Source organism: Triticum urartu, chromosome 4A (assembly GCF_056163025.1).
Source record: "Triticum urartu cultivar PI428250 chromosome 4A, HENAU_Tu73, whole genome shotgun sequence".
In the NCBI taxonomy this organism is placed as follows: domain Eukaryota; kingdom Viridiplantae; phylum Streptophyta; class Magnoliopsida; order Poales; family Poaceae; genus Triticum; species Triticum urartu.
Window position 1 is genome coordinate 429,437,700 of NC_141876.1, and position 23,788 is coordinate 429,461,487.

At 44.1% G+C, this 23,788-nt stretch overlaps 3 protein-coding genes across 4 annotated transcripts; all 3 read right to left on the reverse strand.

The window, feature by feature from the left end:
* Window positions 1-9,783: 9,783 nt before the first annotated feature.
* Window positions 9,784-10,911, reverse strand: NAS4 (nicotianamine synthase 4). The gene has a single exon (XM_048717558.2). It carries the CDS (start codon window positions 10,843-10,845, stop codon window positions 9,949-9,951), a length of 897 nt encoding a protein of 298 aa, XP_048573515.2. The 5' UTR covers window positions 10,846-10,911; the 3' UTR covers window positions 9,784-9,948.
* A 1,128-nt stretch (window positions 10,912-12,039) lies between these two features.
* Window positions 12,040-18,604, reverse strand: LOC125551905 (Prolyl oligopeptidase family protein). Of its 2 annotated transcripts, XM_048715302.2 has the most exons (15): window positions 18,311-18,603; window positions 17,342-17,549; window positions 17,109-17,219; window positions 16,956-17,001; window positions 16,766-16,875; window positions 16,188-16,691; window positions 15,608-15,736; window positions 15,020-15,316; window positions 14,384-14,842; window positions 14,130-14,195; window positions 13,956-14,016; window positions 13,719-13,868; window positions 13,494-13,631; window positions 12,691-12,971; window positions 12,040-12,436 (listed from the first exon to the last, which is right to left on the reverse strand). In XM_048715302.2, coding segments are annotated over exons 1-15 (2,802 nt in total). In that variant the 5' UTR covers window positions 18,552-18,603; the 3' UTR covers window positions 12,040-12,435. The 2 variants fall into 2 exon arrangements, with proteins under 2 accessions (XP_048571259.1, XP_048571257.1); XM_048715300.2 differs by lacking the exon at window positions 12,040-12,436 and having other exon boundaries at window positions 12,687-12,971; window positions 18,311-18,604.
* A 571-nt stretch (window positions 18,605-19,175) lies between these two features.
* On the reverse strand, window positions 19,176-21,943 carry LOC125551900 (uncharacterized). Its single transcript, XM_048715294.2, has 2 exons — window positions 21,698-21,943; window positions 19,176-20,257 (listed from the first exon to the last, which is right to left on the reverse strand). The coding sequence occupies exons 1-2, from the start codon at window positions 21,768-21,770 to the stop codon at window positions 19,506-19,508; spliced, it is 825 nt and encodes a 274-aa protein (XP_048571251.1). The 5' UTR covers window positions 21,771-21,943; the 3' UTR covers window positions 19,176-19,505.
* Window positions 21,944-23,788: the final 1,845 nt, after the last annotated feature.

The window sequence follows — 23,788 nt, forward strand, 5'->3', positions numbered from 1 at the left end:
CGTCACAACGTAACTGGGTGATTATAAAGGTGCTCTACAGGTGTCTCCGAAGGTACTTGTTGGGTTGGCATATTTCGAGATTAGGATTTGTCACTCCGATTGTCGGAGAGGTATCTCTGGGCCCACTCGGTAATTCACATCACTATAAGCCTTGCAATCATTGAAACTAATGAGTTAGTTGCAGGATGACGTATTACGGGACGAGTAAAGAGACTTGCCGATAATGAGATTGAACTAGGTATTGAGATACCGACGATCGAATCTCGGGCAAGTAACATACGATGACAAAGGGAACAACGTATGTTGTTATGCGGTCTGGCCGATAAAGATCTTCGTAGAATATGTAGGAGCCAATATGGGCATCCAGGTCCCGCTATTGGTTATTAACCAGAGAGGTGTCTCTGTCATGTCTACATAGTTCTCGAACCCGTAGGGTCCGCATGCTTAACGTTCGTTGACGATATAGTACTATATGAGTTATGTATGTTGGTGACCGAATGTTGTTCGGAGTCCGGGATGAGATCACGGACATGACGAGGAACTCCGGAATGGTCCGGAGATAAAGTTTGATATATGGGATAATAGTGTTTGGTCACCGGAAGAGTTCCGGAATTCACCGAAAGGGGTTCTGAATGTTTCCCGAAATGTTTGGGTATGAGAACACTTTATTTGGGCCAAAGGGGAAAGCCCACAAGGTTTTTGGAAAGAGCAAAAGGAAGTTTTGCGGAGTCCAGGGGCCAGACGCCAGGGTCCCTGGCGTCTGGGTCCAGACGCCGGGAACCCTGGCGTCTGGCCCTGGAGTCCGAGAAGGACTCTTGCCTTTCGGGTGAAACTGACCTTGTGGAGGCTTTTACTCCAAGTTTCGACCCCAAGGCTCAACATATAAATAGAGGGGTGGGGCTAGCACCCAAGAGACATCAAGAAACACCAAGCCGTGTGCCGGCAACCCCGTCCCCTCTAGTTTGTCCTCCGTCATAGTTTTCGTAGTGCTTAGGCGAAGCCCTGCGCAGATTGTTCTTCACCAACACCGTCACCACGCCGTCGTGCTGCCGGAACTCATCTACTACTTCGCCCCTCTTGATGGATCGAGAAGGCGAGGACGTCACTGAGCCGAACGTGTGCAGAACTCGGAGGTGTCGTGCTTTCGGTACTTGGATCAGTCGGATCATGAAGACATACGACTACATCAACCGCGTTGATATAACGCTTCCGTGAACGGTCTACGAGGGTACGTAGACAACACTCTCCCCTCTCATTGCTATGCACCACCATGATCCTGCGTGTGCGTAGGAATATTTTTGAAATTACTATGTTCCCCAACAGTTTGCGTAGAGCATAATATGATTGGATCATGTTTATTGCAATACAGTTATTCATTTAAGTCAAGGATAATTGTTATTCTGTTTACATGAATAAAACCTTCTCAGATCGTACACCTAAGGTGAATGTTTTATTGAATCTCTATCGTAGTAATACGCATATTTATAATATTGAAGCCAAAAGATGCAAAGTTAATAACGATAGTGCAACTTATATGTGGCACTGCCGTTTAGGTCATATTGGTGTAAAGCGCATGAAGAAACTCCATGCTGATGGGATTTTGGAATCACTTGATTATGAATCATTTGATACTTGCGAACCATGCCTCGTGGGCAAGATGACTAAAACTCCATTCTCCAGAACAATGGAGCAACCAACTGACTTATTGGAAATTATACATACTGATGTATGCAATCCGATGAGTGTTGATGCTCGCGGCGGGTATTGTTATTTTTTGATCTTCACAGATGATTTGAGCAGATATGGGTATATCTACTTGATGAAACATAAGTCCGAAACATTTGAAAAGTTCAAAGAATTTCAGAGTGTAAGTGGAAAATCATCGTAACAAGAAAATAAAGTTTCTACGATATGATCGTGGACGAGAATATTTGAGTTACGAGTCTGGTCTTCATTTGAAACAATGCCGAATAGTTTTGCAACTCACGCCACTAGGAACACCACAGCGTAATGGTGTGTCCGAACGTCATAACCGTACTTTATTAAATACGGTGCGATCTATGTTGTCTCTTACTAATTTACCGCTGTCGTTTTGGGGTTATGCATTAGAGACAGCTGGATTCACGTTAAATAGGGCACCATCTAAATCCATTGAGATGACACCATATGAACTATGGTTTGGCAAGAAACCAAAGCTGTCATTTCTTGAAGTTTGGGGTTGTGATGCTTATGTGAAAAGGTTTCAAACTGATAAGCTCGAACCCAAATCGGAGTAGTGCGTCTTCATAGGATACCCAAAAGAAACTGTTGGGTACACCTTCTATCACAGATCCGAAGGCAAGATATTTTGTTGCTAAGAATGGATCCTTTCTAGAGAAGGAGTTTCTCTCGAAATAAGTGAGTGGGAGGAAAGTAGAACTTGATAAGGTAATTGTACCTTCTCCCGAATTGGAAAGTAGTTCATCAAAGAAATTAGTTCCAGTGATTCCTACACCAATTAGTGAGGAAGCTAATGATGATAATCATGAAACTTCAGATCAAGTTACTACCGAATCTCGTAGGTCAACCAGAGTACGGTCCGCACCAGAGTGGTACGGTAATCCTGTTCTGGAAGTCATATTACTAGACCATGACGAACCTACCAACTATGAGGAAGCGATGATGAGCCCAGATTCCGCAAAATGGCTTGAGACCATGAAATCTGAGATGGGATCCATGTATGAGAACAAAGTATGGACTTTGATTGACTTGCCCGTTGATCGGTGAGTCATTGAGAATAAATGGATCTTCAAGAGGAAGACGGACGCTGATAGTAGTGTTACTATCTACAAATCTAGACTTGTCGAAAAAGGTTTTTGACAAAGTTCAAGGTGTTGAATACGATGAGATTTTCTCACTTGTATCGATGCTTAAAAGTCTGTCCGAATCAAGTTAGCAGTTGCCGCATTTTATGAAATCTGGCAAATGGATATCAGAACTGCATTCCTTAATGGATATCTTAAATAAGAGTTGTATATGATGCAACCAGAAGGTTTTGTCAATCCAAAAGGTGCTAACAAAGTGTGTAAGCTCCAACGATCCATTTGTGGACTGGTGCAAGAATCTCGGAGTTGGAATATACGCTTTGATAGTGTGATCAAAGCATATGATTTTATATAGACTTGCGGTGAAGCCTGTATTTACAAGAAAGTGAGTGGGAGCACTACAACATTTCTGATAAGTATATGTGAATGACATATTATTGATCAGAAATAATGTAAAATTTTCTGGAAAGCATAAAGGAGTGTTTGAAAAGAGTTTTTCAAAGAAAGACCTTGATGAAGCTGCTTACATATTGAGCATCAAGATCTATAGAAATAGATCAAGACGCTTGATATTTTCAATGAGTACATACCTTGACAAGATTTTGAAGTAGTTCAAAATGGAAAATTCAAAGAAGGATTTCTTGCCTGTGTTGCAAGGTATGAAGTTGAGTAAAGACTCAAAACCGACCACGGCAGAAAATATAAAGAGAATGAAAAGTCATTCCCTATGCCTCAGTCATAGGTTCTATAAAGTATGATATGCTGTGTACCAGACCTATTGTATACCTTAGCATGATTTTGACAAGGGAGTACAATAGTGATCTAGGAGTAGATCACTGGACAGCGGTCAAAATTATCCTTAGAGGATTAAGGAAATATTTCTCGGTTATGGAGGTGATAAAAGAGTTCGTCATAAAGAGTTACATCGATGCAAGCTTTTGACACTGATCTAGACGACTCTAAGTCTCGACCTATATATATATTGAAAGTGGGAGCAATTAGCTAGAGTAGCTCTGTGCAAAACATTGTAGACATAGAAAATTTGCAAAATACATACGGCTCTGAATGTGGCAGACCTGTTGACTAAATTTCTCTCACAAGCAAAACATGATCAGTCTTTGGATGTTAATCACATAGCGATGTGAACTAGATTATTGACTCTAGTAAACCCTTTGGATGTTAGACACATGGAGATGTGAACTAAACACATAAAGATGTGAACTATTGATGTTAAATCACATGACGATGTGAACTAGATTATTGACTCTAGTGCAAGTGGGAGACTGAAGGAAATATGCCCTAGAGGCAATAATAAAGTTATTATTTATTTCCTTATATCATGATAAATGTTTATTATTCCTGCTAGAATTGTATTAATCGTAAACTTAGTACATGTGTGAATACATAGACAAACTAAGTGTCACTAGTATGCCTCTACTTGACTAGCTCGTTGAATCAAAGATGGTTAAGTTTCCTAGCCATAGACATGAGTTGTCATTTGATTAACGGGATCACATCATTAGAGAATGATGTGATTGACTTGACCCATTCCGTTAGCTTATCACGATGATCATTTAGTTTGTTGCTACTGCTTTCTTCATGACTTATACATGTTCCTCTGACTATGAGATTATGCAACCCCCGAATACCGGAGGAACACTTTGTGTGCTACCAAACGTCACAACGTAACTGGGTGATTATAAAGGTGCTCTACAGGTGTCTCCGATGGTACTTGTTGAGTTGGCATAGATCGAGATTAGGATTTGTCACTCCGATTGTCAGAGAGGTATCTCTGGGCCCTCTCGGTAATGCACATCACTATAAGCCTTGCAAGCAATGTGACTAATGAGTTAGTTGCGGGATGATGCATTATGGAACGAGTAAAGAGACTTGCCAGTAACGAGATTGAACTAGGTATTGAGATACCGACGATCGAACCTCGGGCAAGTAACATACCGATGACAAAGGGAACAATGTATGTTGTTATGCGGTTTGACCGATAAAGATCTTCGTAGAATATGTAGGAGCCAATATGAGCATCCAGGTTCCGCTATTGGTTATTGACCGGAGACATGTCTCGGTCATGTCTACATAGTTCTCGAACCCGTAGGGTCCGCACGCTTAACGTTCGGTGACGATTGGTATTATGAGTTTATGTGGTTTGATGTACGGAAGGTTGTTATGAGTCCCGGATGAGATCACGTACATGACAAGGAGTCTCGAAATGATCGAGCCGTAAAGATCGATATATTGGAAGGCTATATTCGGACATCGGAAAGGTTCCGAGTGATCCAGGTATTTTTCAGAGTACCGGGGGAGTTACGGGAATAGGGGAGTACATATGGGCCTTAGTGGGATTTAAGGGAAAAATAGGAGAAGCCACGAGGGCTGGCCGCGTGCCCCCCATGGGCCTAGTCCGAATTGGACTAGGGGAGGGGCTGCGCCCCCTCTTTCCTTCTCCTCCCCTTCTCCTTCCTTCCCCCTCCTAGTAGGACTAGAAAAGGAGGAATCCTACTCCTACTAGGAGGAGGATTCCTCCTCCCGCTTGGCGCGCCTAGAGGGGCCGGCCGGCCTCCACTCCCTCCTTTATATACGTGGGGAAGGGGGCACCCTAGGACACACAAGTTGATCAGTTGATCTTTTAGCCGTGTGCGGTGCCCCCCTTCATCATAATCCACCTCGGTCATATCGTAGCGGTGCTTAGGTGAAGCCCTGCGTCGGTAGCATCATCATCACCGTCGTCATGTCGTCGTGCTGACGGAACTCTCCCTCGAAGCTCTGCTGGATCGGAGTTCGTGGGACGTCACCGAGCTGAACGTGTGCTGAACTCGGAGGTGTCGTACGTTCGTTACTTGGATCAGTCGAATCGTGAAGACGTACGACTGCGTCAACCGCGTTCTCATAACGCTTCCTCTTACGGTCTACGAGGGTACGTGGACGACACTCTCCCCTCTCGTTGCTATGCATCACCATGATCTTGCGTGTGTGTAGGATTTTTTTTTGAAATTACCGCGTTCCCCAACACACAGATACCACAACAACTCCAGGTGCAGGTACATGTACATGTAAGCTTTTCTCTAAGGCGGGAGCATGGAACATTCTACGTGGAGTTTCTTTTTGTTCTTCTTCTTCGACGACTGGATTTGGGGTTCTTGATGGGTAGTATGGGACTATAGGGTGGGCGCTTTGCTTATTTCTCTTGCCTCTTAGGCATATTTACTTCTTATCTGTACTCGGGTTCGTGCCTTCTTTCGTTGCAATGAATAATGTAATGTTGGGTCGTGTTGGCCTCTGATTGGAGAGATATTTATGTATTTGCATATGTTTGCCCTATTCTCACTCACATTATCTCTTCACCTCTTTCAGTTGTACTTGTTTTAATGTCCATCATGTTCACCAAAATATGGCCCTACGTGTATTTTATGAAGTCATATGTTGGGGTGACCAATATGCGCTTCTATCCTTAGCAGAGATTGCAAAGTCTTCTATGGGGCTAAGACCGCATGTTGGGAGTTACACAGAGTGTCTCACCGACATCCTCCCCGTGGCTTCATCGAGCATGACGCACGCCATGTTCCTTGAGTGTGTTCCTCGAGTGCTTTGGAAAACATTGTGTCGTAGTGGATGTACGCAATGTACTTGGGATGAAGATGAGCAGGATACTTTTCCACCTTGCCGAAGGCGTGGCTTGTGGAGCTCCTAGAACCTTGCAACATCTCACGCGCTCCTCGCATGGCCTTTGGGAGCCTTTCCTTGAGGAGGAAACTACGATGATGATATTCCCCGCATGGGTAGTGGATTTGAGGATGCCTCGTGCCCGGGCGCTAACGCTTCCTAGGGTTGGATGAAGTTCTTCATTTGATCAAAGAGCTAAGTTGAAGTAGCCCTGGCTTGTGGGAGCGGGAAATGGACCATACACTTACGTGGGGCTGCCTCGTTTGCCCAGGTGGCGATAGTGTATACTTCCATGAGTGAGGCGAGTTGGATTCTCCTGTGACCGTCTTGATGGTTGGTTGTTTGAACTTTCCCGAGAAGCGCGCCTCCTCGATTTGCATCGCGCAAGAGTTGTTCGTTAGCCTGGGCTTTCGTGGGTGATGAAGTTAGCCCAAAGAATTGGGTTTGCTTCCTTCTTCATTGGAACGGCTTTGAGAGCAATCTTGGCATTTCCTCATGGCGAGCGAGTGCTCATCGATGACTTCTTTATGTAGTGGTGGCCTTTGCATCGGCTATGTACGCCCTTGGGGGCGAACGATCTTCCTTCGTGCATGAAGGGGAATGTCTTCTGAGGGCATGCACCACGTCAACTCTTCTTGTGCTTCTTCCGAGCTTTCCTCTTGGAGGGGGGCCTAACTTGTTTGTGGCCTTTATGAGGACGCGAGCGATCCTGAGGCATTGTCAGCCCGCCGGCAGTGATGTCACGAGGCAGAGCCTCAAATGAGGGTCGATCCTTGGATCTTTGAGCGCAACCGTGGCCGAGGCGCTTGGTAGAATGTCGTGGATGGTGTCAAATTTGGATGAAGCTTCACATCCGAATGAAGTGATGATCCCAGCCTCCTGGTGATTCCTTAGACCTTGTGGAGAGCACATCCCTGACGGGATGATCCCAGGGCCTCCCAATCTTTCTGGGCGTGTCGTGGGGCGAGACTCCCACCATGGCCTTGCGGAAAGTCATGACATGTTGCCTCTCAAACTAGGCCCCATCCTCATCATGTCAGGACCCCGGATAAAATTGATTATTCCTACAACAATAGAAGGTATAGAGTACTCTCTCTTGCTTATCTGTGACCAGTTCATTTGTAACGGCAACTTTTACTCTGTATATATGCATTTTTTGAAAAGAAGGATAACTTCCAGCCTCTGCATCGAACGATGCACACAACAATATTTATTAAATTATTCAAAGAGTTTGACAAGAACAAATACATAGATCAATCCAAAGCCACATTTCTGGTGACCTATGTCGCTATAGCTACTAGCTTGATGATGTGCCGTGACCGCATCAACGCACACCATCCTATCTGGTGGCCTCACCAAGCCGCCACACAGCAAGCCGAGAACACCAACCGGTCTAGCAAACCCTAAGCACGCACCGCATGCGCACGCTCCAAAATCCGCTGTCACCATCTTCCACTGTCCCAACTTCAAGAGAGATCCTCGAATTGATCTTGTCAGGCCCAACTACCTTCGACGCCATCATAATGTGAGACAGCGCCACCACTCTGCACGTGTCCTCAAACACACGTCCATCAATATGTGTGTATGTAGTACTAGCATACAAAGTGAACAATGCCGATGAGGTTTATCATGGCTTCAACATCAAACACTCCAATTTACATAATCAAAGTGCCCGACAAACGGTTATGGCTCTAACAGAAACCATGAAGTTGATCCCCTGACGAGGCTCGTCGAGCCATGGACGGATTCATCAGAAGTCAAAAGCAAACATGGGTCATGCGTCAGATTAGCGAGCAACTTGACAACTGAACAAATGTACTCCCTCCGTTCGAAATTACTTGTCTCGGATATAGATGTATCTAGAATTAAAATACATCTAGATACATTCATTTTTACGACAAGTAATTCCGAACGGAGGAAGTACTCGATACATATAAGACACCGATTACATCATAGTATTTGTGAAGGAAAATCATCTTATTCTCAACACTTACACCTACAACGACACATATGGCACACTATCCTGGTCTAGCCTGCCTTTCATAGACAAGTCTACAAGACATGCGCTTGTAATTGTAAACATCACACTTACTACAGTATTAGGTCATAACAACACATGACTTCAAATGCATAGATAGTAGTAGTAGTAAAACTACCACGTACGATTGCCTGCGATTAAGCAGCCACGTATGGATGAGGACCACACACGCCCATTCGTTTTCATTCCCTCGCGACGATCAGAAGGCCACTTCGGCGTTGGCGAACTCCTCTCTCTTCTGGGTCGCATCCGCCACCGTCTCGCCGCAGGAACCTGCACGGCGGGCTGACCACCGGCACCGTGCCCCGTGTGTTGGAATTTTGCCCACAGCATTGATCACATCAAATCATGAAAGAAACGTACACACAATAACTTTTGTTAAAGACGCGTGTCATGCCTTTTTTTCTCTTTATTTCTTTTTTTCCTTTCTTAGCCACGATACTAGTACATGAACTCACTACTACATGCCATCTTCTAACTTGACGCAAGATTATTGCTAACATTCTCTTCCTAATCTTGACACACTTTGTCTTTCGTGTTTCTCCGGTCTTGGCTTGTTGATGATTCACCCCTTGTCGACTCATCCGCTCACACCACGACAAGTTAAACTGATAGGCTTCATTGATCGCAACAATCTCTCCACAATTTTAACTTGGCGAATTTACGGACCACCTCAAATATGCCTTGGACTACCCAGCCTCGCCAGTAACATGTGGAAAACCCCACCCGGTAGACTGCACCATCCACCCTAGCGAGATACATGCCGGCTCCTTGTGGATCACACCACCCCATGAACTACACCACCCACTCCAGCCTCATGTAGAGACATGGCCTCGTTGAAGAGACTCACCTTCACTGGTTTACCGCCCCCACATATTTGAACTTGATCCTCTCGTCGAGACACATAGACAACCTGGATGCGCTTCATCTTCAACGCCTCCTCACAGAGACGAGCACCTGGACATGATGACGATGATGACTTTCCGGCACCGCACCACGGCACCACCGCTCCCGTCAACGATCTTCCACCGCCTTCCCGACGACAGCCTGCCGTCTCGCTCCTTGTCGCTCCGCCGAATGACGATCGCCAGATCCCTCCTCGTCGTTGCATCACCCAACAACATCATGGCACGCTCTTGATCGTCGCTGCACCACCCAGCGACCATATCGCCCGCCCCGAGGCGCTAATCGGGTCGCGACCCCGGGGCAAGCGTGGCTTCAAATCGACCTAGCTCTGATACCACTTGTTGGAATTATGCCTACATGATCAATTATATCAAATTAAGACAGAGACGTGCACACAATAACTTTTGCCAAAGACACGTGTCGTGCCTCTCTTTCTCTGTATTTCTTTTTCTTTTTTCTTAGCCACGATACTAGTACATGAACTCACTACTACATGCCATCTTCTAACTTGACGCAAGATTATTGCTAACACCGTGTGTGCTGTCCACCACGCCCGTTGCGGTGTTCATTGGCATGCATGTCCTTGGACTTCTGTGCGATGATGACGGAGTTCACCACGTCGTCGTCGGGGTGACACACGGCCAGCACCTCGAACCCGCCGCGACCGATGTCCTGGGGATCGACGATCGGGTACAGGAACCCACGCGCGCCGTGCGCGCTGCGCACGACGAGGGCCGCCCCGTCCGCCATATGCGCGCCGAGGTGCGCAATCACCTTGGCCTTGTCCTCGGCAGCCATGCCCACGAGCGCGGCCAGGAAGACGACGCCGTACGCGGCGAGCTCGCCAGCGAGGTCCGCGACGTCGGCGGTGTGGAAAGACATGCGGGCGCCCACGTCCTTGTCGGCGCGGAACAGCTTGCTCGCGCGGTCGTTGGCCGCGCCGCACAGGTCGTAGTTGTCGAACATGGTGTCGGGCAGGTGACGGGCGGCGAGGACGTAGGAGCTGAATGGCAGCGGGCCGGAGCCGATGAAGGCGACGCGGGCCGGGGCGATGCCGCCGGGCACGTAGCGCGCCAGGAGCTCGTACTCGAGCTTGCTGAGGTTGATGTAGTTGCTGTAGTAGGGGAAGATGCCGAGGTGGTCGAGCGGGTTGTCGAAGGCGGCGAGCATGTAGGAGTAGTGCGCCTCCAGCTTCCCCTCGGCCTCGGAGCAGAGGCGGATGAGGCCCTCCCGCATCTCCTGCGCCTCCGGGCCGAGCTTGGTCACGTCCACGGGGCTCGGGGGCACGCACGCGGTGACCAGGTCGGTGAAGAGCGCGTCGACATCGGGGGATGGGCTGAGGGACGGCAGCTTGGCGATGGCGGCGTGGAGGCCGGTGATCTTGTGGACCAGGGCGTCGACCTCCTTGTTCTGGGCATCCATTTTACCTGGTACCTGACGAGTACTTGATGAACTCTGAGGCACAGGAGTGGAGTGGAGTGGAGTGGTGGATCGGGCTGCTTGGTGAGCTATGGAACGAGGAGCACGGGGTATATGTAGCTGCCGTCTAGAGCACTCATCGATGGAGCTGGCAAAGCTGTGCATGCATGCAAGCTTCACGCGTCCATGCCAATATGGCTGGTTTCATGCCTCTGCTGCTGTGGCGTGTTCACGTCCGGCTGTTGAAGTGGACAGCGTTAATTTTGTACTTCCTCCGTCCGGAAATATTTGTCTTAGAAATGGTTGAAAATGGATGTATCTATAACTAAAATAAGTCTAGATACAACCATTCCTAAAACAAATATTTCCGGACGGAGGGAGTATGTATTTTTCCTCCAGGTCGCTTTTTATCTTTTGAATAAAGAGCGTGCACCACTACTGCGTCTAGATACATCCATTGTAGTATAATAAAGTAATTTCGGACGGAGAAAGTATTGAGTGTTCACACATGTTTAATTTGTCCGAAATAAAGAACGTCCACCAACTGTATTCGGATGTGTTCGCATTAGTGTGTGCGAAATAAAGAGCGTCCACCAACTGTTTTTGGACCCGTTCACAGCCATTTAGTGTGTGAAATAAAGAGCGTGCCCATCAACTATTTTTAGACGTGTCTCCGAAAAATAAAGAGCGTCCACCCGCTGTTTTTGGAACGTGTCCACCAACTATTTTTAAATGTGTCTACGGGCGTTTAGTATGTCCGGTGTTTTGTTTTTGAAAGTGTCCGTGGACGTTTAGTGTGTCCAATTTGATGATCCGCATAAGTTGCCCTTATGTATCGGATTTGGTGATCCGCGTGAATTGCCCCTTATGTACTAGAGATTGGGTGTGTATGATTTGATGATCCACGTTGGAGTTGCCCTTATGTATCGGATTTGGTGATCCATGTGAATTGCCCCTTATGTCCTAGAGATTACATTTCATTTGGGTGTGTTCGATTTGATGATCCACGTTATAGTTGCCCTCATGTACGAGAGATTAATTCGGATGTTTCCAATTTGGTGATCCGGCATTGGAGTTGCCCTTAGTGATTACGTTTCATTTGGACACGCTGCCAAGGACTTCACCGAAGAACAGTAGAATGAGCAGGACATGAACTTCACTGATTGTTTCAGTTCAGTAATCTCAAACGCCAACATATTAAGCTGTTCTCCATCATAAATTTATTTCCGCGGTCAAACAATAGAACACTGCACGCAGCGACTGTTTTGGTAATGGTACGCACTAGTCTACACCTGTACATTGTCGCTAAGTGGGTACAAAATTACAGTATCTTGGGCGTCCCCACCAACAAAATTACAGTTGAGAATTCAGCCAGGGCGCAATATCCGACAATGTGAAGCTTTCCTTAACCCCCACCAATCTATGGAACAATCACCTTCTGCGGAAATGCAGTCAAAATACAATGGCCATCCAGTCTTAAGCCTGGAAGAAGCACAGGTTCATACAAGTTCGGCAGCACATTTTATTTTCCTTTTGGCCTGTGCATGCTGTCCAGAGATGATTTTATTTCCCGTACATCTTAACAGTAGTTGATCTGAACGACACGAAAAGAATTCATCACCTTTTTTACTGAAGCATACATCGTAATAAACATACAAATGTTAACATGGACGGGATGCACACCTAACTGAGTGAGATGTTAATTCTATAATAAGCTACATAAAATAACAAGCTGCTGAAATTCATTTGTTTAAATATGATTTGGCGTCGATAAGGAAATGGATGAGATGGTGAGTAAGCAACGAAATGGATTTTAGCATCATAAGAAAAGCAGCAATAAGAAGTTACCACAGAAGCGATCGTGGGATTGATGAGAATCCGTCGGAGCTTAGACCTTCAGATGCTGCTCCACCACCACTGGCTGCCAATTTTTTACTTTCTCCATCAGCTGCTGTCTCTGAATCAGCCTTGCTAGTGCCGTTTACACAGTACTTCTGCAGCCACCTGTCAGACTCCCAAAGCACGTGCATAATGCTCTCCCTGGCAGAGTACCCATGGCTTTCAAAAGGAAGTATTACCAAACGAGACTGTACACCATGACCCTTCAACGCATTGAAGAATCGGTCCGACTGTAATTGAAATATCAAGGTTAGGTGATACAAAACTATCCTCCAAATAAAACAGCTAATTAGCTATACACCGGGAAATAAACAATCGTATGAACATTAGGACAAAACATCAACCCATAACAATGCACAGATTTTGCTTCTCTCAAAAGACAGTGCATTTCAGGCAACGTTAACCCGAGTATTACTTTACTATGTAAGATGCAGGAGGTAGGTAGACAATTACATTTACGCAAAACCTGGAACAACAAATCAAATTTCTTAGGGTCTTGGTACAGTGTCTGTTTACACTATGCCTATCAATTTAGCAGCTTGGTCGATTATACAACTACTAGTGAGATTCCACATGAAAAACAAATATATTTGCAAGATAAACTATGCACACCTAAATGAATTTGTGATTAAAAGTATTCAAACAAAAGAGGTGGGAGCAGTAGTTCAAAGTTGAACACCACTAACCCTTCTGCAAAATGACTGTTATCTTACAGTCACAGGTTAAAATTAAGTTGATGCTTAGGACTTCACCTGCATTGTCAGTGTTCCAGAATTGTTGTCTTGCTCCCCATGAATAAGTAATATTGGTCTCTTGATTTTGTTAGCCGACATGAAAGGGCTCATCTCCACATAGGTGTTAGTTGCCTCCCAAAGTGTTCTGTCCTCATTCTGCAGAACAATGCAGGCGGTTAAGAAAGACTGAAAAACTAAAACCTGCACCAGATTGGCAGTTACCCATTCAGCATTAGTGTGTACCTGAAAACCAAATGGAGTTAAGGTCCTGTTGTAAGCTCCAGAACGAGCAATTCCGCAGCAGAAAAGATGAGGAGCATGAGCTAAGAGATTTGCTGTCATGAATGCACCATACGAATGACCACCAACAGCAATTTTATCAGGATGAACCACCTATAGAAAAGTGATAGAAGATATCATACCAAACCCTTAGAAGTCATTGCCCACAAAGGCTCACAAAAAGAATTACGAAATGCTCACCCCTCTCCTGACAACTTCCTCGACGGCAGCCTCTGCACTAGTTACTAGTTGTTCCACATAACTACAAAACAATTTGCATTCACAATAGAATTAGTTCCATGGCACAAGTGTGGTATAGTTCACAATCTCGGACATATAGAAGGAAATGCAATAGGGCAGAAATAACAAAAACACCTGTCGTTCGCCTCTACATCACCTTCACCAACAATCGGAATTGTCGGACCTGAAAGAATAGCAAACCTGCAAACCAAAGTGTGTTGAGTGAGACTATGTGCCAGAAAGAAACATATTCGGAAGAAGTGCATCAAATTTTAACTTAGGCTAGATTTGGAGGTTAAGGGAGCGAATCAGGTTTTTGTCATGAGAAACAACAATAGGAAATAAATGGCATGTGTTTTTTCCTTGAATAGCAAGAAGAGAAATAATACCCTCTAGCCAACCAAAGAAGAGGAGATGTAGCACCAATCCCTGAAAACTCATTAGGGGAACCACGTACTTGTCCCGCAGCATCTTTGCTTTTAAACTCACCAGGGTATGACCAAACTAAACATGGCAAAGGTCCATCTTTTGATTGATCATAACCTGGAGGTAGATACAACTTTGCTGTTAGTTGAACCCCATCTTTGCGCTGGTACCTTATCATTTCCTTATACAATGAAGCAAGCTGGGGGTATGGGTGGGGAAACTTTGTAATCTGCACTTGCTTCTTTTCCGGCCAAATTTGTAGGTAATATTGTGTATTTTCTGTTTTTGATTCTTTTGATGTAAGTATCTTTAACTGATCAAGGGGAAGGTCCCCATCAATTTTGTCTGACATCAAGGCAACAACAGTTTCAAAGTATTTTTCCTTGTCACTTTCCCATATTCGCTCTTTACTTCCAGTATTTCTGCAAAAACAAAAATAAAGGCATCAGCTGGCATCTAGAATGCATGGCACTCCCTCTAAAGAAAATATAAGAGCGTTTAGATCACTACTTTAGTGATCTATAAACGCTCTTATATTTCTTTGCGGAGGGAGTACAAAACAAATGAAATCATTAATGGATATGGACAATTGGACATACATATCAAACAAGTCAAGGAATGGAACGTTTCCTTCTGGTGTGGCACCCATTCCATTCAGCAAGAGGTAAGTACTTCCATCTTGTTTATTAACTTTTGCAATAACATATGTTCCCATGGCAGTTCTTCGCAGCATTGGTGAGCCAGGATCAGAGTACACATCTTCTGAAGATCTGTCAAATAAAATGCGCGGACTGACATCTTTCTTGTCTGGAGCAACCACCCATGTTCTTGTTTTCCGAGTTTTGTACCATGATTCATACACCAAAGCAAGAGATTCATCACACCAAGAGATTCCTCTGTACCAACAGAATGAAAGCAAGAGAGAGAGTAAAGTGGGAATAATTAATTACTTGGCACACAAGATGAAAAAAAAATGATAGGACGTTGTAAAAAGAATAGCTGATTTGGATTAGGACTTCCTATGTACAATTTTATATGGATGATTTTACACCAGTACTCTATATTTGAAATTTCCTGCTAGCAGTAATGCCCTATGTCAAAGCACAAAGCTTAACCATAACGTCGTGCAGTGAAACAAAGATTTCCAGTCCTACTTGAGTAGATAAATGGAAGTTCAGAGAACATACCCATATCGGAGGTCAAGTTTATGTAGGATTTCTGGTTGTTCGCCATTTATGGGCTCAGCATTTTCCATGTAAACAATGTCACGTGGTGAAACTTCAACCTTTGCATCTCCACCATCCTGTGTCTCCACCCTAAGAAAAAGAAGGATAAACTAACCCAGTTAGAACAAGGAATAAGACATAAGCACACTGACATATTATATAAACTCCCTCCATATGTCAAATAGGTGACGTTTTGGAGACTGACACGGTCTTCAAGATTGCCTTTGACCACTATTTTTTTACTATATTATATGCACAAAACACAAGAAAATTATTATATTAAGAATATACTTGGTCTACGTATTCAGAACAATATTTGGTCAATTTTAAGTTTGACTTAAGACATGTCCAATACACCACTTATTTGTGATATGGAGTATTGACAAATAAAAGATGTTCTTGACTGTCCAAACTTGCACCATAGAGCAAAGCTTGTACACAGAAGATCTAATAGTTTGAATGATTTGCATGCATCAGGTATCCAGATTCTATTTTGAAGTTTCAAACAAAAAACTAATGTTTTGGGTGCTGTTCTGCGTACCAATACAAAGTTGAAGGTTTGTCTGGCCTCCAATAGATTGAACGTTTTCCCTTGCGCACGCTGCTCGTCGCAATTGGTATGTCCTCTGCAAGGGGCAAGTCACAAAGTTCCCTAATAAACTTACCATCTGCAGTCCATAATTCAACTCTCTTTGGAAACCTTCCACAGGGTACAATATAGGAATATGGACGGTGGATAGAAGAAAGCATCAAATATTTGTCATCTGGTGATGGATCAATGGATGTGTATACAGCAGGAGGCCCCATTGGCTTCACAGTTCCATCCAAAGAGACCAACATGAGCTGTGAGGTTGCATAGTAATCAAATAAATCAGCATCATATTCATCTTTCAGAAGATCCTGGAATGTTCTCACTTGGACCACATTCTTTGTCTCATTAGACTGAATTTTTGGACCAGATGGAACTGATGGCTTCTGTGGTAGAGCTCCACGTGATACAGGGATAGTGCAGACTAACAAAGTAGAGTTATCAACCCATACAAAGCTGCAAAATAGTAGAAACAATTATTTGGAAGTAGGAATAGTAAATAGGAGGCATGGAATTATGAAGTTTATTACCTGTCAAAGATAGCATTCAAGTATATATCAGGAGATTTAAAAAGTGGCCGTGCTTCTCCAGATTCCACGTCCGCAATCCATACCCTTAGCTTGCTGATTTTGTTGTCCTCCTGTTTGGATAAGAATCTGTTATAGCTAATCAATGAGACATAACAACTATCCCTATTACAAAGCCAATCCAACCAATTACCTCTTCAACTCGAACACTGAATGATAGATTACGACCATCATGTGACCTAATTCACATTATTCAATACATGAAGTCAAGATTGATGTAATCCAGTACAAATAAGTACCCATGAAATGATAGAAGTTACTTTGATACAAAAATCTGGAAATTTACCAGGTAACAAAATTAATCTTTGCTCCTTCAGGGTATCCATGGACCTCCTTCTCTGGGCCCAAAGTTCCATCATCCATTAGCTTATGGATACCTATTCCAGTGTAGGAAGACCTACAAATTAGGTTAATCAGATTTCCAATGATGGCATGATGTAAAGCGTAATAATGAACTTGTTAAAAAGTGAAACGGAATAATACGACAGAAATTTCGGGGAAAGCATGAACAGTACGTACATTCGACTTCTAGTATTAGAATGGCCATCAATCCTCACACCAGCAAGTTTCTCCTCAGGCTTTGCGAGATCAGATAGTGGTGGAAGCGCTCGACGTTTGAGAAATAGAATCTTGTCTTTGCTTGGTGAGAACGACAAAACAGGAAGTGGTGGTGCATCAACAATGTCCTGTATTTCTTTGGGGGGAAGGCGGTAGCCCAGTGAAAGATCTGCATGATACGCAAATACGTTTACTGTTCACTGTACCACTAGTCTGCATTATACTTTCTGACAGTTAAACCCAGGACAAGGGCAGCTCAAACAGCACTTTATGCAGAGATCTTCACAGTGCACACAAAAATACAGCTCCATTCAAAGAAACCATTTACACCCCACCCACCCATCCCTAAGAATCATGTTTGTGTATCAACACCAGTAATTAGGCAATGCCCCAGAACCCATACATTTACATTTAACTCCTAGAAGTAAAGCTGCTAAATTATTTCCTTGAAAAGCAAAAGCACCACTATCATAAACCTGTTGAAACAGTTCTAGGGTTATATGCATTCCTCGTGTAAGCAGAACAAGAGAACTTGAGACATCAAACCACATGCTCTCTTAAAGAGTCTCTTACTAAGCTAAACACAGCATGATAAGGAGCAAAGGTCAGGCTGATCCATCTAGTCTAGCTTTAACAGTCGTATGACGAGCAAGCCGAATCATGATAACTGAAGTGAGCTAGAGAGGGCATGTGATGTGATCTCTACCAGAACAAGTCGGATTAATCTAAATTATACACTACCAACCCATAAAGAGCAATCCAGTATCCAGATCATAACTGAAGACAACTAGTACTAGTATGTTTCCAGGAACCGATCCAAGAGCAGAGCTCCAGTCTCTCCCCCGCCAAAGCAGCCCAATCCACTAAACGACGCGAAGTAACAATCGAAATCAACCAAGTGTCCAAGAAGAAAAAGCAAGCAGCACCGACCGTCGTCTTCCTGGCCCAATCCCGACGCATCCGCCGCCGCCGGCTGATTGGACTCCCCGGAGGCTGCGGCGGCGGCGATGTGGGACATCCTGGAGGCGGCGGAGCTCATGGCGGCCCGGCGAGGCAGGCGGAGCGGCCGCGGAAGAGTAGAGGAGCGAAGGGGAGCGCGCAGAGGCGCGAGCGGGAGCGGGAGCAGGGCGAGTCGGAGGCAAGCCCTGTGGAGGATGGAAAGGGCGGACATGATTTCTCGGCCTCCCTCCCTGCTTCTTCTATACAAGTACACGTAGTAGATAGCATAGAATAGTGCAGGACGGATGGTGGGATACCTTTTCTTTGGTGGACAAAAAGATATTTTGGCCCCTTTTGAAAAATGCTTCAACCTAAAAAGATCTCTTAAATATAAAAATGTTCAATACATTTTTCAAACACACAGAACTAGTATAGTACGCTTTGGGTTGATTTTTTTTTTGCGAGAAAACTTCTGACCTGTTCATCATCCGTCGTGGCAGTACAAAAAACACTAGAAACAACAAAGTACATCCAGGTCCAACCATCACTAACTGGAATCTGCTCCGACTTTACTCGGAATGGAGTCATGCTATCGACATTTCACGAAACTTTTGCGGAAGTTTATGCGGCGATGTCGGGTTGCTTGCGGCATGAGCTGACCAAACGGTGACACTGGACAAATGATTGGTTCCGGGATTCCAGTTTATCTTTTCCTGATCACGACGACTATAGACTCCCCTTTGATATTGATAGTAGAGATAAGTTAACGAGGTGTGAAGCAAACTGCAAATAAATTGTGCAACAAGTCAAAAAAAAAAAAAGAGTAGAAAGGAGCTAATCCTGAAGATATTCTTGCTAAATGAAGGGGCATCTGCCCAACTATGTTAAATTAAATTATAAACGAACTGACAGACACGTATACAGCAAATTCACTCTAGAGACCTGTGTTCCCCAAGTATGCTACAAGATACTCCAGATGTGTTCTTTGTTCATGTTTAGCTCTTTAGACCATGCAGCCAGAGCCGTGGTTGCATGCAAATGTTTCTATTATACACAATGGCCATACAAGAATCACAGAGAAGAATCACTTCCCCATCTAGACATGCAAAAACAAGTTCAGTACAAGTGCTGCTTGCTGGCCTGCTGCCATCCCGGTGTAAGTCGGCTGATATCCAAGCTTGCAGTTTCAGAACAAGCTGAAACCCCCCGAATCCTCCTCCGCCTGCGCCTCTTCTGGCGTCTCACTGTATGTTGGCTCATATCCTTCGCGACTTCTGTAGTTATCTGCATACTCTGAGCCCTCTTCTGATACGTAAGACGAACTTCTGTAGTTATCTGCATACTCTGAGCCCTCTTCTGCTGCGTAAGATGATGATCGATACTCCTCTGGACGGACAAACTCAAGCATGTAGTTCAACCCGTTGATGACATCATAGACCATCAGTCCGATTCTTCCCCCACCCCAGCTGCCTAGCTGGCTTCCAACGAGATAGCCAAGCTTTCCCAGCCTCTCCTCGCCATGGAAACCACCCGCATAGGTTCCGAATAAGGTGCCCATGCCCCGGAGGAAACCTTCTGTCATGCTTCCGCCAAAGTACATTGCCTCGAAGAAGTCCCAGCCACAGGAAATTATCGGCCCCAATATCCTCTTCGCTTGACGAGCGGCCACCTTCGTCGCTTTTGCCCCGATCTTCTGAGCTTGCTTGGCTGCCTCAGCAGGACTCAGGCCTTCTGTCAAAGCATCAGCCAACGCTTTCTCAAGGGCTCGCTGCCGCACGGTTTCTATGTGTGCGCTTCGCAGGTTGTTCACATACAGCTTCACCCCCTCCTTCCCTGCGCATGCAAGGCTGCCCGACCCCATATCGAAACAGTTCATGAATGTGAACTGCCCACTCTTTGATGCAGCCTCCTTTCCGACAAGTTCCCTGCACTTCTCAGCTGCAAATTGCAAATTTTGATTAAGCTTAATTTACAAAGACATACATCCGGCTTACTTCTCCAAAATGAAATCATCAGATACTATCTAGGAGAAAATTTGGATGTCAAGAGCAATATCAATTCAATAGCATACCATGTTAAACTATCAATGTGCCTTATAATTCTTACAATACGGCCATTTTCTACAAGATCATGGCTTGCCCATATGTCAACTTAGCAACAGGGCAAGAGTTACCTTTCCAAAAGAATGTAAGACTCATAGATCCAGTGATTGAAAATTTAGTATGGAGATCTTTTATTTGTTAATTCTGAGAGGAAGACATCAGCATGAGCACATAGCAAAAACGCTAGTAGCCACACAAGATATATCAGCAGGAAAACTGGATGTCCACAGTACATGGTCATCCAAATCCCTGATACAATCCTTAGCTGCAAGTAAATGCACTACTTGTTACACTATTGTGGGATGAAATCAAATCAACATCACAGTTATCAAATGAAAGCAAAATAAAAGATGCTACTCCTGAGCTCCTTCACCAGCGCACAACTCTCCGACAGGTCCAGAGCATTGCTAGTCACAACATTTTTTAGCACAAGGGAATCGGTCTCCAGGGTGACTTTATCCATCCCATCGAAGAAACTTACATGATGAATTGCATCCATGGCTTCAGCCACCAATGCACTCCAAACATTTGCCAAGCCCCCAGTATGCGGGAATTTTCGAGTAAGCGAAACATGTGGGTAAATTGTGCATGTGAACACTCATGGTACCAGACAGAATCACTGTCCCAGTTAAATACAACGATATAACTGACAAAAAAATTGCTACTCCAAGTTCTTCGTCATAACAGTACGCGAGCATGCACCGCTGCCTTCAAGCCCTGAGACAGACAGACTGTTTGTTCATATATATAAAGTGTTTTCATGAATCAATCAGTATGAACTACCAACCATGCTAGACAGTGTTCAGTTGTTCTTATTTTTTGTTCAACTTAACCTTATGAGCAGAGGCTAATCACCATCTTATAAGCAGTTAAGCAATCAATCCTTAACAAGTTAGTACCGACTTCACTCGAAATCTATGGCTTTCTGAATTAAGGCACTCACACTTCAAATTCTACCGCCCACATCAACCCAGACCTACGAAGTATACCTCCAATTGACCGAGTCATTCGCTCTTCGTAGCAATTACCGTCGTCTAGAAACCCAAGATCAGACGCATCCCACTCGAAACCAGCCAAATGCGCACCCACTTCTTCTTCACTAGGAAACAACCCCCACCACCCAAAATCGCCGAATCAAAGGCCGAAAGGCGCCAAAACTACACGCGCAAGCGCGCGCAGTGATCCGCCGCTCTACGAAGAAGTATTCACCTGCTCGCTCGACGAACTGGTTAACAGTAATTGAAAAAAAAAACGGAGGGCGGATCGGGGAGCATGCCTGTCATGCTGAGGGCGAGCACGCCGGCGACGAAGAGCAGAAGCTGGACGCGCCGCTTCTGGATGTCGAGCATCTTCGCGGCCTCCCACGCTCGGCTCGGCGGGCAGCAGACCAAGGATCTCTCCTCTCGTGGGAGGAGGAGGAGGAGGAAGTGGGGAAGAAACGAATAATAACGAGAGAAAAGAATGGCAGGTTCCTTGGGAAGAAAAGAGAGAGAGAAAAAAGAACGGCCGCAGGGGGTCCATTCGCCGCTGCCGCGTGGCGATACGCGTTACCCGGAAGGACGACACGGCGTTGGGTGGGTCCTCACGCCATGGGCCCAGTCGCCCGACTTGTTTGAATGGAATTCACAAAACTCTAGGTAGGTCATCTAAATTGTACTAAAGCTGCGTCAATGAATTTGAATTGACCGGAGTAGCAAAAAAATTATTTTAAGCTCGTATTTCAGAAGCCACTGTGTCAAAGACTTCTTTAAAATAACATGATTAGCAAAGTATTGAAATCGTTTATCTCCATCTGAACTTTTTGACACTACTCACACTTTTAAAACGACTTTACTTTTTATCTTATTTTGGTTTGTCACCGGCAAGTGAGCATAGTATAGATTAAATTAGGCCAATTATTAGGGCATAGCCAATGCATAATCTTATGGTGATGCCCCACATGTCATGTAGGATAAGATGTCAGAAAAAGTAGGTTTGGATAGGGAAGCAGAATCCTCCGCAAGAGACAGGTAATTGAGAGAAAAAGTGTGATCGAATGTAAAAAGCTAAGAAAGTTGAAATAAAAAATAAAGATGCATCGTATCATATATAACACTATGCTCCCTAGTTTTAAAAGTCAACATTCAATTGAGGTCTTCAATTAAAATTGGATCACTTAATTTTGATCGAGTCAACAATTTCTAACACTCTCTCGTTCAATGCTTTTATACTATATACTATAACACTATTCTTCCTAGTTTTAAACAGTCAACATTCAACTGAGGTCTTTAATTGAAGGGTCACGCGATTTTGAGCGAGTCGATAATTTCTCAACACTCTCATTTCAATTTTTGTATATTCTCTGTGACACTAGATTCCCTAGTTTTGAAGAGCCAACATTAAATTGAGGTCTCCAATTTGACCCAATTTTGACAGTCAACAATTTGTCAACACTCTTTCATTCAATTCTTTTATACTATACACTATGCTTCCTAATTTCGAAGGCCACACAAATAGTTGAAGTCTACAATTTACAATTGGATAACTTGATTTTGATCGGGTCAACAATTTCTCAAGGAGCTTTTTCATTCAATTCTTTAAATTCACTATGTTCCCTGATTTTGAAATTCTTTCATTCAATTGAGGTATTAAATTTTGAATTTGGTTTATGAATTTGACCGTGCCAACAACCTCCCAAATCAATAAGTAACAATAGGCGTACAAAAACATATCAATTCTGCGCACCCTTTCACCACCTTAAAAAAAGTGCCATCATGTGAGAGTGTAACACCAATATAGTACATTCTGCCGTCGATGTAGAAATTCCCTCACGTAAATATAGGTTAGTTAGCGGATAACACATAATCACACCACGAAAGGCCATCAAAATCACCACACTACATGTCTCCCCCACCCGGCAAACTAAATATTCCATTAGTTCAAAATATAAGGGTTTCAATTTTTTGGAAAGTTGAATTCTAAGAAAGTTACCAAGTTTAGAGTGAAAAATATCGGTATCCACAATATTAAACAAGAAAGTATGGAAATTCATTTCATGATGAATCTAATCATATCGATTTGATATATTTTCTACAAATTTGATCAAAGGTAAAAGGTTTGACTTTTTTTAAAAATAATATAATTTATATTTTGAAACAGAGTGGGTATTCTTTTAAGAAATATAAAAACGCCGACGGCGCAGCAAAGCGCCCCAATTCTTCTAGTATGTATTAAAGTTTCTATTTTCTATTTCTTAATGAGCCTCACTAGTAGTAGCTTATGTTGGAGAGAAATAAATCAATGTAGTTGCCTCAAGCTACTTTTTCTCATGAGACATCTATATCCATATGTCATTATTGTACATGCTCTTAGTCATCCAACTTAGCAA